The sequence below is a fragment of the Plectropomus leopardus genome, chromosome 4, assembly GCF_008729295.1.
Source record: "Plectropomus leopardus isolate mb chromosome 4, YSFRI_Pleo_2.0, whole genome shotgun sequence".
Taxonomy (NCBI): Eukaryota; Metazoa; Chordata; class Actinopteri; order Perciformes; family Serranidae; genus Plectropomus; species Plectropomus leopardus.
Window position 1 is genome coordinate 23,376,937 of NC_056466.1, and position 17,448 is coordinate 23,394,384.

At 40.5% G+C, this 17,448-nt stretch overlaps 1 protein-coding gene across 1 annotated transcript; it reads right to left on the reverse strand.

Annotated features, from left to right (window-relative positions):
- Positions 1–11,821: 11,821 nt before the first annotated feature.
- On the reverse strand, positions 11,822–15,663 carry LOC121942242 (basement membrane-specific heparan sulfate proteoglycan core protein-like). The gene is made up of 8 exons (XM_042485388.1): positions 15,557–15,663; positions 14,711–14,857; positions 14,500–14,634; positions 13,303–13,475; positions 13,029–13,215; positions 12,768–12,947; positions 12,415–12,681; positions 11,822–12,308 (listed from the first exon to the last, which is right to left on the reverse strand). The coding sequence occupies exons 1-8, from the start codon at positions 15,603–15,605 to the stop codon at positions 12,304–12,306; spliced, it is 1,143 nt and encodes a 380-aa protein (XP_042341322.1). The 5' UTR covers positions 15,606–15,663; the 3' UTR covers positions 11,822–12,303.
- Positions 15,664–17,448: the final 1,785 nt, after the last annotated feature.

The following is a 17,448-nucleotide window of genomic DNA, read 5'->3' on the forward strand; positions in this document are numbered from 1 at the left end:
CATGAGAGACAGAGAAAGAGAGGAGGGGGGACCAGGCTGAAGAGAGGCAGATGACTAACACTCAATCTAAACAGCTGCTGCTGGACTTGAGTTTTGCCAGTAAGTGATCGTATATCTGCTCCCATTCTCCCCGATTCTCATTCTCCTCCTACTTTTCCTGCACCCCCTCCCAAAAGTTCAGCCCTTCACCCAATTCCAGTGAAAAACCTTCTGTGTTTTCTCAACCCCCCAGACAGCAACAAAACAGATTGAACACGGACGCAGGATGACCTCGATTAAAGTGAAATTCACCACAAGACCACAATAATGTGGTTCAAATAAACAGGGTGGTAAATAACTTCAAATAAGTTTTTATAACTCTATTATCTCCTGACAAAAAGCTCAGAACAATCTTCACACATTAAAGTATAGTTTATCACTACATTAAGTTTCGTAAAGAAGCTCAGTGATAACATAAAGTAAGTGAGGACACTTTGCTTAGAGTGTTTGGTTACTTTTGGTTTGGCAAGTGCTCGGTGAGTCAACTATTTGGAAAAAAAAAAGAAACTTAATTGCAGCAGCTTCAACTTTAACTGTTGCCTCATCCCCCATGGTTACTGTTACTACATCTGACAGGCGTCAGTGCTGTCTACAGTAGGTGCATTTACACAGAGTCTAATATTCAATAAACCATTAATAATGTATTTGTTGCATGGAATTCTTCTTACATCTTCTTACATTGATAGCTGCTGCATTTTAATTGCCCATGTTTCCAGACTGCTCTGGTAATCAATTTGCCTGATATCAGACAGAATTTCCAACTTGAACTTGGTGGAGTGGGCAGATTTTAAGGTTTGGACCCAGGAAAGTAATCCATGGTTATCCACACGTCCTGACCTCAACAAGTTGGCCGCACGGTCACTCCTTTTGAACATGCCAGCGCGTGTGTATGAATTTATTGTTTCTGCATGTCTGCGCCATATGATGATAGCCGATGGGTTCTGAGATTCCAATATTGCATTTCGACCAGTGCGTTCCACCTCTGTGACTCTCCATACACTGTTTTCCTGCATGCAGCCAAACCCACTCAAACTGGATAGGTCAATGCTACTCGTACTACAAAAAGAGGCCACAACTTCTGATACAATGATCGTGTTCCTTTGCCTACAGATTCTCTCACAGTTCTGCATTACTGGTCACTTGCTCACTTCTGCCTGCCCAGTCACCCAGCTCCCATTCAGTAGTTTTCCATTCACCCTGGTCTTCTGCTTCTTAGCATGAATGATGCCCCCCTCATCAAGGCAACTCAGTTCACCTGTTCCTCATTACACACAGCCAGCGTTTACTCTCAGACTGATTCTTCCTGTGTGCTTACCTGGTGTTTAATCCTTTGCCTGCCTGATAGCATCTCCTGCCCGCTCCTTCATGGTACAGCAGACTCTGGTGTGTGTCTCGTGTGTGCAGACACCAGTGACTCACCTGTCTCCTGCTTTAGCGTGGCCCGCCAAAGCTTCTGGATCAGTTCTGTGCTTCGGGAGACCCCAAGCTGGGAAGTTAGACTTTCCAGATGTTTCACTCTCCTGCTCAACCTGTGTTTTGCTAAGAGGTGCCCTTTTTGTTAGTGGTGCTGGATGAGAGTTCATGAGCATTATCACGAGCAGATATCTGTTCATAGAGTTTACTAAATTATGACTGAATGATTGCTGTTCAACAGAGGAGTTTAGCAAAGTTGAATTTTGGTCTACGTCTGATGCAAGAAGACTCAAAAACAAAGATGCAAAACACAACAGCTCTGAAGGAGAGGACAGAAACCAGTGTGGGAGGGGGAAACGAAAAGAGTATGTGAGCGATTTAGGTAACTGAGAGTAAGCAGTGACTAGAGTAAGAACATCATTACCATGCAGCATACAACAATCGTGCCTACCACATTTCTTCACTCTATGTCAAACACAAAGCATGCGACACACATGATGGTAGGAGTAGATAGGTTATCTGTGCATGTTGCACACAGTGATAGTGAAGCAAGTGGCCAACAACTCTCTTCTGTTGCCAGTGAGCAAAACACACAACTGTTGCATGACACACTGTTGCTGCTACACGCAGCATCAGCAATTCCACAACAAGGCGGTTGTCTATTCTCAGCCTTTTTCAGCTCAATCACAGGCAGAGAAAGTCTAGTTGATAATGACCTCTTTTCCTCCCTTCAGTCTCTCATTGTCGCTCCCTGTCTTGGCTGCCTTAAGCATGCTCTTGACTTGGTGTCATCGTTTTTCATCATATTTGCGCAGACATGAGGGGCAGACATAGACGGAGACAAATGAGCAGACACATGGAGACAGACAAATCACCCACACATGTAGGCAGGAAGAGGATGAGAGAGTGCAAGTAGTTCATGTCCCCTCAGCATCAGAGTTAAAGTAAACAAAAGGCTGAATCAAAGCAGACGCAGCTTGCTAGCACAGCGTGTGTGTGTGTGTGTGTGTGTGTGTGTTTGTGTAGGCAGGGTGTATATATCGACCTGAACTTATTTATATCTCCTTCTCAGCAAGTATCAGGCTGTGAAAAGCAACTGTAACAGTAACTCTGTGATAATATGCTTTAGCATTTTCATATGGGGAGATCCAGTCAGTCAGTCTGTGACTGTCTGTGTGTGTGTGTGTGTGTGTGCGTGTGCGTGTGTGCGTGCGTGTGTGTGTACGCGCTTGTGTTTGCAGCCAGTAAACATTGATACCTCATGCATTAAATGGACATTTGCCCATTGTGACCATCAGTTATCCAAAAGGAGAAACAGTATGGGGGAAAAATGTAGTCCTCCGAGGGAGAATGTTAGACCAACAAGTAGCAGTGATCATTAGATGAGAACGTGGTGAAGTTAAGCCCTGGGTGAGTTGTGAACTGCATGTGTGCATGCGATTGTCACATGCTTTCACTTGGTTAAAAATCCATCTGTAGGCAGCTACCTGCAACCCCACTGACACATGTTGTGCAGATTTGTTTTTGAGAAACATAATGTAAGTGAAGGCTTTCTTCCCTTTTTCCTCTGTCCTGACCTAAACTTTAAAAACACCCGGATGTCGTGTGTGAGTCTGTACAATGCAAGCTTTATTATTAAGCATTAAGAAACACAAATTTTAAGATCCATGCTTACATTTGTGCTTCTGTGTTTTTGTCTTTTTTCACTCAGATTAAAATAGGTCACACTGTTAAGTTTTGCAGGTGTTTGGCTTGTATCACAAGATACGGGTGAGGTTACTATGACAGCTCTGGGGAAAGAGTTTGACTCACTGAATTGCACTTCTCACTCCACTGTAAAAGAGGAAATTTGCACTAAAGAAACATCAGTGTTTCTTTCTAAACTTACTTCACCCGTTAACACATAGGGTTCAGCTTCCTCTGAAAGGAGTCCTAATACGCCTGCAAACACACATTTAATGTATCACATAGCTCTGCAGAGCGTGACACTTAAAAGTCTTAACAGAAGCGTGCATTGCAAAGTGTGTGTGTGTGTGTGTGAGGGGGGGTAAATGAAGTGGGTATGTACGTGTAGGAAGCAGCAGAGTCTAAACCCAAACAAGCTGTTCTTACTGTTTGTACATTTTCCTTCACATGTTTGAATCCACAAGTATGTTGAGTCAGTTTAAGGTACATCCTCACCATGTTTCTCTTCATAAACCTAACCATGGTAACTTCAGGTTAATTACAAAACTGTACGTTAAGGACGTGACATCATTCGTTGGGTTCTGATGAGAAGTTTATCATGTGAATTTCTTTTGTTGTGTCTGCAACACAAGAACTAGATACAAATTTAGTTCTTAGAGCACTTTTATTAGGCAATTTCTTGGCTTTTCTTTCTGAGAAAATACTCTTCCAGCACAAGAAGAAGCTTAAAAGCCGTAGGTGTATGGTAATTGGTTGATTGCATGAGCCAATTTAGCACCAGAAGCTGCTATTTTTTAAAAGTTGTTCGTTTATCAACAGACAACACAAAACACAAGCAATAGCTCATATACTCTGTATAGAAGATGCATCTCCTCTTACTTCCAAAACTACCTAAACTGACAAAAACATCTTTGGGAAAAAAATGTATTGACGTGTACTTTTGAGTTTTTTGTTTGGCCCTTCCATTCAGCTGATGAAGGCAGAATGATACAAGGGTGTGTCATGCTTAACAATAACCTCCCTTTGATAGAGATAAGAGCAGACGCAATGATTGCAGCGACTTATTAAACAGTATCTCACACTTTCAATAGATAAAGCGTACATCACGGCCTCATCGCTTTTTTAATCCACACTGCATTACCTCCTAGATGACTGACTGTTACAAAATATACAGAGATGTAGAAACATGATCAACACAGTTGTTTTATCTCGTTTTGAGGGTGGAGGAACACTTGGGAGTTATCACCAGCAAAACTGAGATCACTTTTGACTGAACTATCATGATAACTAACTAGTCATGATGTATTCACAGGCCAACAGTAATATTTATGACACATCTCATTACTAAACTGAAAACACATACACTAGAAATCATTTTTGGTTTTGCCTTTTTCAAATTAAATGTGTCACAATTGTTCTTCAGACTAGAATTTATGCTTTGTGAAAGCCTGGTTCTGTTTCCTCATCCAACTTTGACAGATTAGAAAGAAAAATCTGAAAGATACATGAACGCATTCTTTACCATCAAAGAGAACTTTGTTTTGAATCTATGTTATCAGAGTTATGGTTACATCTCAGCCATGGGTCATGGGAAAGTTGGAATGAACCCCCAATGGGCCATCAATAAATTAAAAATTATTCGGTCGTTGTCAACTACAGACAGTCACCCAGTAAAATATATTTCTTGCAATACCCCAGCTGCCCCCAAATTTAGTGTTAGGCTACTTTGAGGTTGTTGCCATGGCATACTGTATATGAAAAATTGCTTCATATTGCATCTATGAAGGAAAGTTTTTGTATAAAGTTACATATGTGGTATAAAAACCTACTGACAGACGACTAAATGTCAGTGCCCAGAGCTACTAGCACACCCACACACAGACACACAGACACACACACACACACACACAAACACACACACACACACAGACAGGATCTTTCCATATGGAAACAGCCGGAGAATAAATGGATCATAATCACAAGTTGCAGTTGCTGTTTACAGTCATGCACAGAGTCAGACAAACTTTGGAAAAGAGCTTTTTAATTGTTTTTTAACATATCTGGCATCACAGTATGTTATTTTCCACTGGTTCAGGAGGACACTCGAAACTGCAGATGACTGAAGAGATAAACTGTCTCTGTTGCGACATCTTTTATCCTCCCCCTCTATAACATCCTTTTTGAACACCTCTTTTCATCTCTCCTTTTTGTGTTATACCACTTTTTGTTGTTCTCAACTCTGTTCTGTATTTAGTAATTCTCTAACTTGCAAAATACAAGCACATGAAATCTGTATATCTGAGTATGTATAAGTGTAACCACTAATTACAGGTTAGAGGTAGCTGGTTGTGTGGGTTATTGCTTATGTAGTGGAAAAAAGTACAGAACTGTCTCAATATTGCTTGTTTTTTTTAGTTTTGTCACTATAAATGGCCTGTTAGGAACAAAATATGAAGTTGTTTACATATTATGAATTGTTGGTCACTGCAAAACCATTTGTTTAATAATAGCAAGGATAGTAATTGCAAACAAAATATCTGATTTCATTCAGCTTTCATTATTGGTCTATTGTAACTCCTGTAAACTTATGTTCCTGGGTTTAACTAACAGTTGTATTAACGTGTGATATTCTGTACATGCTGTACTAAACTCATGTCTGGCTTCCGATTGTTCTGCTGGCCTCCTTGTTCTTCTGCTTTTATACTGCATATTTTTAACCAGAAGTGCTGCAACTTTTTTTCTCAACCACAGGTGGTTTCGTTCTTATGCCGCAAACATCAAAGTCATTATGTCAGTAGGCAAGGTATACACATGTACACACACTTGTGGTTGCAATTCTCAAATATTTTTTTCTTTGCTTCAAAAGACATAGAAGTGACAACTTTGGGAACGTAGGAACAAGTGCGCGGTGGAGAGTGTGTGTGTGTGTGTGTGTGTGCTATGTGTGATTAAGATGCCCTATTACGTGGTTTGAGTTTCAAGTGAAAAGGAGAAGGACGTGATTACAGGATATATTGACACTGATGTGTATTTATGGTGCCCAGCAACAAGCAGCAGCAGCAGCAGCATCTTTATAGTCAAATGGAGCTGGCTGTGTTTTTAATGTCAGCCACTGCTGGATGCTATTTACACCAAGGCTGTTATTATGTGTTATCCCCACCTACAGCCACCCAATTATTAAATCTGTTAAGCAAATACATTCTGAAATAAACTGCCTTTACAAGAATTAAAATGTATTTACAAAACACATCAAACAAACACAAAGATCTTTTTTTTTTATTTTTTTTTTAAGATTATTTTTTGGGCTTCTCTTGCCTTTATTGTAGTGCAGTCAGAGAGTTATAGGAAAGGGAGAGAGAGAGAATGGGGATGACACGCAGCAAAAGGCCCAGACTACATGGGGTGCACGCTCTACTCACTGAGCTGGAGGCTAAAAGGTTTAACAGCCTCTCTTTGCCTTTTGTGTCACTATTAAACCATCAAAACACAACTCAGGCTTGTGGCTCTTGCAAGTGTTGCTTTGAGTTAAGTTGCATCACTGGTGTGAAAATGTGCATCTTTTTATAGCCGAGAAGCAAGGTGCAGATTTTCACAGCTTTCGCTCAAGCTCTGATGGAAACTTTTGAGGTTTCATAACACTTGCTTATATCAGCCTTCATCAGGGTGTCTTTATTATTCAACCTTCAGGTTTATAAAAAAAAAAATTAAAGTACAGGATTAAACGTTTGAATTAAAAGCAACTCTTGTGATGGCTCCCAATACCTTAAATGGTGGGCTTCCTTTGTTTTGTTTTTTTAATTTTAACCTGCATTCATTGATTTTTTGGCCATTAAGAGTCAGCAAAACAAATTGACATATTATTGACTCATGAAGCTGCTATGGCGAAATGTATTTTTAAAACAGTTGCTTATTTATTGCAACATAAGCAAAAATTTGGAGTGTAAGTTCAATATTCTCTGATCTTTTTGCTCTGTTTTTAGTCTCTAACAACTGCTGATGGAAATATTCAGACTTCTCTTATTCGCTGTTTGTACTTATACCTAGGAAAAATAATGCACTATAATTCATACATAACCCACGTAGACATGACTAAAGAGACTGTGATCACATGACCAACTGTATGCGCTGCAGGCTGTCCACCATCATATGATGGGAGCAGAGGAGGAAGTCAGGCGATGTCAGAGTGACTAAGTCCATATAGGGAGGAAGTTTGGGAGGTGGAGAGGTCAAACAAACACAGGACTTTGACTCAGGAGGCCAGGGTTCATGTCTTATGTAAAACTAAATGTCAACTTTGAGTCAATTTTAAGTTATGTAATGTACTTAATGTTTTGTCACGTCACACCTAACGATGATTCTTTTTCTAAATCTAATCTAACGGTAGGGATACTAGTTTGTAAGTTATCATAAGATCCATTTGCATAACTTATTGTAATATATCAGTGTTTCCCATTAATAACAAAGACAGGCCGCCATAGTCTAATTTGTCCCGCCATTGTCTCAGTGGGGCTGGACTGTTAATCAATATCTGCAAATACCTCCTCTCATCTATCAATCTAATCAGCTGTTAATGTATCAACAGATCAATTATCCACCTCAGGATAAAAAGAACTCGGCCTGCTGCGCTGCATTCACGGACCTGCAAAAACGTCAGATATTAGAGTGAGACTGCAGATAGAGTGAAACAAACCCCCCCAACACTGGCAATCTGGGAAATACTGTACATCTTACAAACCGTTGTATGAGGATGCCTTTGAGGTTAATAATTGTATAGTTGCAGCCCGTCATGAGCATGAGCATACACATTTTTTACCTTCTTCTGCGTCAAAACTAGAAATTTCATCAGTATTTGCCATTGTTTCATTTGGCCACTCCCCCCACCTTGTTACTTCCTGTCAGTTTGGGCTTTTGTTGTTTCAAAAGTAAAAATTCTTTGCAAAAGTGATACCACTGTAGTCCCAGTAGTGTATATTTATATATATTTCTTTTAAAATCTCGCGTCTAAATCATTCTCCCACACACTGATTCATTGGGGTGTCAAACCTGGAAGTTGCTCTTTGAGGAATTAAAGTGGCATAAAGAAGTGAAAGTATCAAAGATTTTACAACACAAAATAGAGAATCGCTAGACAAAAGAACACATTAGCAGGACAAAATTATTTTCTTTGTTTTGTTCATGTCCCATAAATCATCTTGTGACCCTTAACATTTATCCCCCCATGACAACCACTGATTTAGGTAAAAATGGCCTGATTGCCGATCATGTACTTTGTACCTTGTATAGTCATCATCACTGATTGCCTGATTGCTGAGTCATATGTCAAGGCCGGGCTTTAAAGTAGGCATATATTATTCGTCCAGATCAGAGAGAAGACTAGAAAAATGATCATTTAATGGGATGCAATGCTGCCAATATTTTTTCCCTGCTGTGGCCTGTGGGCACATCCCTTCCTGTCAGCAGTTAAACTCTATTTTCACAGAGGGATTTCTTACTCTTCCTCAGTCTGTGCATGACAAGACTTAAGCTGATTGATATGAAGCAATTTGCTAAAATCCGCTTCAAATTGTTGTGGCTTCCTGTTGCACTAGTCCGACACAGGAACATTTCATTGACACAATGTGAGATCAGATTTGAGGCGACGTGTGATGTTATGCACTCTGGAAGTCAACTTGGCTCTGCAGCCGACACAATACAGGAACTCCGCTCCCTATCAGACCATCAGCTACGTCCTGAAGAAACTGTTGTTTCTACAAGGCGCTGCCCGGCCACAGCTTATCCGAGTTCACCAGGTGGAAACCATAGCAACAGGCTTGACAGGCGCCCTCCCCCCCTCCTCCACCTATCACTTCCTGAGGAAGCGCTCACCTCATTGGTTCCTTCCTGAATGATCTGGTATTCCCATATTATTACAGCGGGGACATCACGCTGGTGTCTTTCCAAAAACAGCAACAGCTTTTATTGGAATATATGGCGTAGAGGAAAATGAATATTATACTCTCCTTGTGCAATGTTAGAGTTACAAGACTGATTGCTTGTTTCTTTTTTCTTTCCGTGCCTCTTAAGGCTAACATAAGCACTGTGTGGTCCAGAGCAAATGTAACACTGTTGTGTACTCCTACTGTAATATAAACTAATGCGATGCTTCTGAAGCTGTGACGAACTGTCTGCGCGAATGTGTGTGCACATCCTTTTTCTGGGATGTCATCTGGACTCCTATGAAGTTCACTGTTTATATGAGACTCCATTAGAGACCATATGTCCATGTCTAGTTAATATGTATACAAAGGCATACAGAGAGAGAGAGAGGGATCAGATATAATGAATTAGAGTTTCCTCTCTGTCTCTGAAACATTTTCCCCCTCTGCTTCAGCTCAGTGGCTCTTTATCATTCAAAATTAAACATGTATGATTTCCTCTGTGGTGCATTTTATTTGGTCTTCTTCGTCTCCCCTCCCTCAGTCTGTCTGTGAAGTGAGGGGGTGGATGAGGTGACAGAGGGCAGATGTTTCCTCCTCAGCTTTGAAGATGCTTGTAAAGATGTAGGGTAAGAGTAAAAAGCCTCTGTGGAGGTTGGGCGTTTCACGAGGGAGGCCACAATCACAAACAGCAGATACTCTGCGTCCTGGCAGCAGCTTTGGAAATGTTAGCTTTCTTTCCAACCTTTGGCTGCAGCCACAAACCCCTAAATGTCGAGCTTACACCTCATTTAGTGGAGTCTGCTTTAAATCTTTGCTGTGAACACAAACATCGGTGCATCATTTTGCAACACGTTTGTCTGATCAAACTGAACTTTGCCTGTTCAAGAGGAGTCCATATTTACACAGAGAGCTGCAATCATCAGCCACGTGTTTTTGCTTTTTTTTGTCAGCATGACATGAAGTCATTTGGAAAACAATAGCTTGACTGTGCACTGCATCTGTCCCTCCAGTTGCTGTGGGTGTGAAGGCTCAAATAGCTCTTTTGGCCTGAAGGCAATGGGTGCGTGCCTTAAAGCTACATATTGCCACCATGTGGTTAAAGACATGACTGTGAAGCAATACTCAGATTAGACACCAGTCGTATAACATTTTATAAAGGCATTAAAAAGGCGAAATATTGAAAGATTTGAAACAAAGGGACTATATGTAAATCACTGGAGTGGGGAGGCTGGCTGTGAACCTCTGCTGGGAAAAAAAGAGGAGGGGCATGTCACAATTTTTGAAACACCAGGGGCAAATTTAAGTTTTTTTTATTTTGCCTTTGGGAAAGAAATGCAACTTTAATGGTTGTATTTTGTATTTGTTTGAAATACTCTCATGCACCCATTTTCTGCTAAAGTGGACACACAGCTTGTATGATGATGATGCAGTTTATAAGGAGAATTATCATTGTGCTAAAGAAATCAGCTGTTTGTTTTGGTGATAACTCTTGCTCCTGTGCTGTTTGCTCATTGCATTGGCTACAGTAACAAAAAAAAATGAAGTCCTTCCCCAGCCACCTGATAAATCTCTGATAAATAAAGAACAGACCCTTAATGAAAAATAGCTACCCATGTGCATATTAACTAATCACTTATAAATAAAAACAGATCCAAGCTTAGTCTGTGTTTCTCAGAACTGACATAGTTTGGAACAGTAAAGTATTTCTGATTCTGATTCTGAACTCCACATTGAAGGCTGTTAATATGTGACAACAGTTGTATAAATCCTTTTTGTGGCTCCAGGGGCAGCTCTGTGAAGGCTGAAAACTACAAGTCTAAAAATGAAAAAAATCTGGGGGAGTGCAGTTAGAAAAAAGGGAGCTTACAAGACTTCTGTTGCCCGCTCCTCGTCTCTGCTTGAGGCTACATTAGCTGCTGCTAGCATAAAACACCCCACATCTTCCATCAGAGAGCGTGTTTAGACCCGGTATTAACATGCATGTCAGTGATCTGAACTCAAGCGGACGGCTGAGACGCATCGCTGTTCATGCATCTCCAGCTGACCACTTGTGTTCAGATTTCATTACTGCCTACGACCTACAAAGGACGTCCACACTCTCACTGACTACTTGCTACTCACGTTGCCAGTTGTGTCAGTACATCTGGAGTTTTGCTTTCAGCAAAAATCAAAAATTTTGCCCTATATCTCCTTCCATAGGGCAAAACAACATAGAACATATAGAACATTAGCACGCCAGCATGATGACAGAGACCTTGTCACGGACGCATCAAGACGTTTTAGCATTAACACTACAAATATATGCTGTCAAATGCATCCCAGACCCCGTTGGTTTGACTGATCGGATCATAATATGTCTCGGTGGTCACTTAAGACGCATGTAATTACAAGATATAAACAGGCTGAAAGAGTCTGCAGTCGCGTTGCATTGTGGATGAAGCAGGTGCCCAGTTTTAAAAAATAAGAAAACTGAGTAAAATAATAAAAACAAAATATATATAGTTATGCTGCATCTATGTTCATCCTTTTTTTAAAAAAAAAAAAGGAGCTGTTGTCTTCTCCACATAGTGATGACCCTCCTCGTGCTCTTCCAAAAAAGTAAAATGCTTCCTTTTTTAGCCAAAAGAAAAAATACAACACCTCACAATTTCTGCCCTCCCCTTCCATCTCAATAATTTTTGTACCGTTCCTAATTTGGATCACTTCAGACAAATATTTTGTAAAGCATTTTCATGAAAACATTATTTTGCATCCAAATAATATTATTTGGTTTTTATTGTTTTATTATTTAATGGCATAATAAGGGCTTTTATATTAGATCAGGTTTTTCTTTGTTTTGTGTCCGCCTCTCAGTTTTGGAAGTGCAACAGTGTCGACTAAGCAGATGACATAAAGGGAGTAAAACAGGGTGCAGAGGCATTCCAGCAGAAGAAACTCCCACACACAGTGATGGACATCAGTTTACACTGACTCCCAGGGAAAAGCTTTCCAAAAGGAAATGTGAGACAGCAGCAATAATGGCAACAGTTTTCTATAAAAGTACAAACTCAACCCCCATAAGTACAATAAAACCAAAGGTTTAAACAGCATTGAAATCTTTCACCTCTTAAAATGTATGAATCTATTAAACATTATCTTCTGTTTTCTCAGTATTAGCTTTTGGATTGTCTTGATGGCAGCAACGCAGGCTTGGAGAAGCTGTAAGCGTTGATGGTTTGTCAGTGAGACAGAGTGCGACCACAGCGGATTAAGCTGTAAAATAAACAAAGAAGGGAAAGATAAGAGAGTAAGAGAAAAATGAGAAAGTCAGATCAGTTATTTTGGACTTTGAATTGCCTCAACTCAAACACCAGCTCACCTTTTATGGTGACTCTGGCCAGTGCCTCACTGGAGCCGATGTGGTTGGAGGCCACACATTTGTACGTTCCACTGTCGCTCAGCTTAACACGGGCGATGAGCAGCTTTCCATCCTTTGTGGTCTCTGCTGCTGGAGGCAGGGTGGCCCTCCCCGCCCGGCTCCACTCGAACCGAATTGGATGAGAGCCGTGGGCGAGGCACTGCAGGCGCAGGGCGTCTCCGGGCTGGAGCTTCACCTGGTCAGGCAGGGAAGTGGCGTACGGAGGACCTGCATTAAGGAGAAGACAGTTGTTGTAATCGTGAGCAGAGACAATCTACATGTACCTGTGTTTATCATCTGTGGTGCTGACTCACTCTCCACCTCCATCTGCGTGTACGCCTCGCTGTAACCATGTATGTTGGTTGCATTGCAGATGTATTGTCCTGAATCTTGGCGCCCCACGCTGGTCAGTGTCAAAACTCCACCAGCCACTGTGTGTTTCCATGGCAACGGGGCTCGCAGCTTGGACCAGGTGATGACAGGAGGAGGGGAACCTGGAAGAGAAAAAGGGGATGAAGTGAAAAATGAGAAGTGGAAGCATCTCTGACAGATTCCGATATAGGCAAATATCTTACCAGTGGCTCGACACTCCATAGTGACTGTGTGTCCCTCCACCACCGTCATCTCTGAAGTGCCCACTGAAGCCACGGGTGATCCTGGCCCGCCCTCAACAATGATCTCAACTTTGACCTCTGTCACCCCCTCATTGTTTCCAGCCTGGCAAATGTAAACTCCTGAGTCGTCTGGATGCACTGCAGCCCACTGAGAAAAGAGATCACAATTGTTATGTTCTCTGTGCTATCTTAAATCACAGAAATAAATTCACTTGTACGCGTTTTTATTTTTCACCTGTATGGTGTTGACGTCGTTTATCTCTTTGGTCACCAGCTGTAGCGTGGAGCCTTGGCGTTTCCAGCTCAGCGTGGGACTTGGCCTGCCTGTGGCGCGACAATCTACTGACACAGGGTCACCCATTCTGACCCGCAGGGGTCCTGCTGGTGTCAGCCGCACTTTGGGAGCATCTGCAAACAGACACGCAAATGTGACCTACATATAAATTCTGCAGTAACCAGTTTTTGTGAACACAATACTATCAACACTGAGAAAGCCAAGAGTGGCCATGTTTGCAGTTTTGTAACTCGAAATCATGAGTTAATTATATTGTTCGTTATCTCGAGATAACAAAGCTCGTTTTTCCTGTGATAACGGGTGAATTCATGTTGATTCTTGTGAAAACAAAAGGCCAATTATGCAAGATAATTTATCACAAGAAAACTACTTGTGGTCTAAAGGTCAGGAGCTAATTATGGCAAACTAAAAAAATGAGTGTTTTTGTTTATCACACCTTTGCTGCACTAATGATGCTAGAGAAGACAATTTCGTTTATATACAAGAGGTTGTAGCTTTAGAGGAGCGAGGGGTGAATCTGGCTCACAGACTATAGCGTCACCTCACAGACAGCCTGTCACTCAAGTGGCCCTGTCCTTATTTATGCAGAGTTTTGGGCCATAATAAAATGTAAACGTGAGTTATTTAAAAATGTATTCCTCGTACAGTTGTCATGAATGTTATAATTAGATATTTTGTACCAGGCTGTAAACATACTTATTTCTGCTGTAAAGTTGGGCATTATAATATATTAATATATGAAAAATATGTTAATAATATAATTATAATAATATATATAATATAATTAGAGTCAGCCTCAAGTGGCCATTTAATGACACATCTGCATTGTCTTCAGTTTTCAGCCTTGAAAGTTGCTGTTTGGAGATAAAACAGCTCGATAATGAAATAATTTACTTGTGATCTCATAATAATGGCATGAAAAATATTGCAATCGTGGCAGCTCTTGGCTTCCATAGGAATGTAGGTCTTATATTCACTAATTTTTTGCTCGGTGTTTGGTCTCTATCAACTCTTGAAGGAAACATCTAGCTCTTTAGCTGCTAAATACTCATGTTCACCTGCCAGTCGCTACCTGTGTCTGTGTGCTGTTTGGTGCTGTGTAGGTAGTGTGCAACTAAATTGTGAACACATGCTCACGTTTGACGTTCAGCGTAGCTGTGGCAGTGCCGCGGCCTGCAGAGTTGACTGCCACGCAGCGGTATTGGCCCTGGTTTTCAGGTCGGGTGTTAGCCACCGTCAGCACAGAGCCATCAGGACCAATCTTGCCATTGTCTAGAAGGAAAAAGAGGAAATCAGTGAAACTTCACAGATTTTGTATGAACAATGCTTACATGTTATTACTGCTGACCTGGTAATGCTTGGTTATTGGCTCTTTTCCACTCCAGTGTGATTGGCTGCGCACCGCTCTTCACTTGGCATCTGAAGCTGGCAGACTCCCCTTGGCGCACCGTGGAGGCCCGGGGCTCCACTGAGACGACAGGAGCCTGAGCAGCCACTGCACAGGGACAGATAACAGGTGATACCACACACACATGCCAGTACACTGCAACTCTGTGAACCTTTAAATGGGTCTGGGTAAAACACAGTGTAAATACACACTACCCCAAAGCAAACACGCTGCGCAAATACACAGGTAGAACAGACATGCATTTGATGACAAAGCAAAAAATGAAAAAAGCACAGAAATTAATTAAAATTTCTTTAAAGACATCGTAGAAAGGGATATTAAGATATTTTCACTTATCTAAAAACTTTGCGTTATTCAAAGTTGGTTGGTTCATGCTTATAATAATAACAGAAATAATAACCATGCAGATGGTTTTGGTTTGATTTGCCCAGATGTGGAGATTTGTACTGTTTATGGTGCTCACAGCGTCGAAAAATTACACTCACAGAAAGTCAACAGCAGTGTCCCTAAAGAAACGTCTCCATTACTCTGGACGATTGTCACTGAATGCTTCCAATAGCTTCCATAGCGACTATTTCTTTAAAAAGAAAAGTAGCTTCAACAAAAACAGTTGACAGTGAGGTCTGTGGATCGCTAACAGTTATCGGGACACCACTGAAAAAGGTTACCGCTGGTGAGGGTTACACTTATTTTAAATTTCGGCTGTGCGACCCTTTACATCAATACAGATGTTAAGCAAATGAAAAGAAAAGCTGTTACTCTGTTCGAGTAAATCAGATTCATTACCTGAACATAACAGAGAATACAGGATCAAAACTCCAGATGAAAAATCCATGATGAACACAGAACGGTCCCACTGTCTCCTCTGTGAACAATCTCTCTCTCACACTCTGTCTGTCTCTGTCTCTTTTTCTTACAATCACTTTCGACCTTTAACCCCTAACTTACCATTTACCCTTCCCCTATTCAAACACTGTCCACAAGTGCTAGTCACGTATGAAGTGTTTCTCTGTCGTATTTAGGGTGCCTGCACTGCGTGGCCACCGCTTGTGGTGCAGTGTTTATTATTGGTCATACTTATTTTTATTAGGGTGCATAAACTTATTACTATTCTTTAACAAATATAAGGGTAGCCTGCACTGCACTTATGAGTGTGCGAAGCAGTGCAGGCACACTGGCTCCGGGGCCACTTGTGGTGCAGTTACTATTATTCGTCGTACTTTTTAGGGCGCGAACATATTACTATTCATCATACTTATAAGGGTAACCTGCACTGCTACGCTGCTTTTGACTCAGTTTATATAGGTGGTAGGTCATTCTGACAGAAGTTTATAGAACAGACAGAATGACCTCAGCTACCTTTAAATGTTGACTTTATGGGCCGTTCTTGTGATATTCTACACTATAAACTTCTTCATAATGCTGTACCGTATGTTTTATCAACATCTAGAATTCTGACTTTTTTGACCGTTTTTACCATATTCTCTACTATAATGTTCTTCAAAATGCTATACTATGACTTTTTTTGACATTCGGAACGATGAATTTTTCGACCATTTTTTCCACACGTTATATATAGTATGATGTTTTGCGCCATACTACAGTATTACTTTTTTTTCAACATTTTAACAGTTGACTTTTTGGATCTTTCTTTTGAAATACTACACCAACAACGTGTTTTTATCAACATCTTACTTTTATACTATGCCTTTTTTTACATTTGGAACAATTCATTTTTCAACCATTTTTCCACATACTATAGTGGGGCATTTTGCGACATACTATAGTATGACTTTTTTCAACATTTTAAATGTTGACTTTTTGGACTGTTGTTTTGAAATTCTAAACTATAAACTTCTTCAAAATGTTATAATATTACTTTTGTTTTTACATTTGGAACAATGAATTTTTCAACCATTTTTTTCCACATCCTATAGTGTGACGTTTCTTCAAAATACTGTACCTTTAGTTTTGTCTGCATCTGGAACAATTCTGTTTTTGACCATTTTTAATGCGTGCCATAGTGTGGCATTTTTCCACATACTATAGTATGAGTTTTTTCAACATTTTAAATGTTGACTTTTTGGACTGTTGTTTTGACATTCTACACTATAATATTCTTCTAAACCTCATACCGTAAGTTTTATTGACATCTGGAATGATGACTTTTTCAACCATTTTTTCCATATGCTATAGTATGGCGTTTTACAACATCTAGATCTTTCTGCCTCTGTCCTTTCACAAAAATTTCTCACTAAATCTTCTGCGGTGCCAACAATTTTCAGATGACATACACAAGTTGTATATGAAAAGGAAGGCGTTTTGTCTTCTTTCACATCATGTGTTCCTTTAGGCAATACGGCTTAGACGTGTAATCTTTTTCTGCCTCCACACAACAAGAGATCCTGCTGGCTCTCATATGCCGCAATGTTAATTTCTATCATCAAATTTGAGTAAAACCCAAATGTAGAGACTTTTTAAAACATTTTTAACTTTATCCACACAAATGACATATTTATGTCTTCAGCAACATCTTACAGTGCTTCAAGGAAAGAGATTTTTGACAATACAACGGAGAATTTTTGCTGTAGGATGTCTTTTTCAAGCAGTAATTATCTATGTCATCAGTGAAGCTGAACCCTGTGTCATCGCGTTCACACAGAAACACAGTTGCTTCT

What these genes read in the sequence shown, in the direction of transcription:
- LOC121942242 (XM_042485388.1), bottom strand. Translation starts at nt 15,605, where the DNA reads ATGGATTTTTCATCTGGAGTTTTGATCCTGTATTCTCTGTTATGTTCA. An exon ending in GTATTCTCTGTTATGTTCAG is followed by an intron (nt 14,858 to 15,556) that starts GTAATGAATCTG and finishes GTCCCTGTGCAG; the next exon opens with TGGCTGCTCAGGCTCCTGTC. An exon ending in AGCTACGCTGAACGTCAAAC is followed by an intron (nt 13,476 to 14,499) that starts GTGAGCATGTGT and finishes GTCTGTTTGCAG; the next exon opens with ATGCTCCCAAAGTGCGGCTG.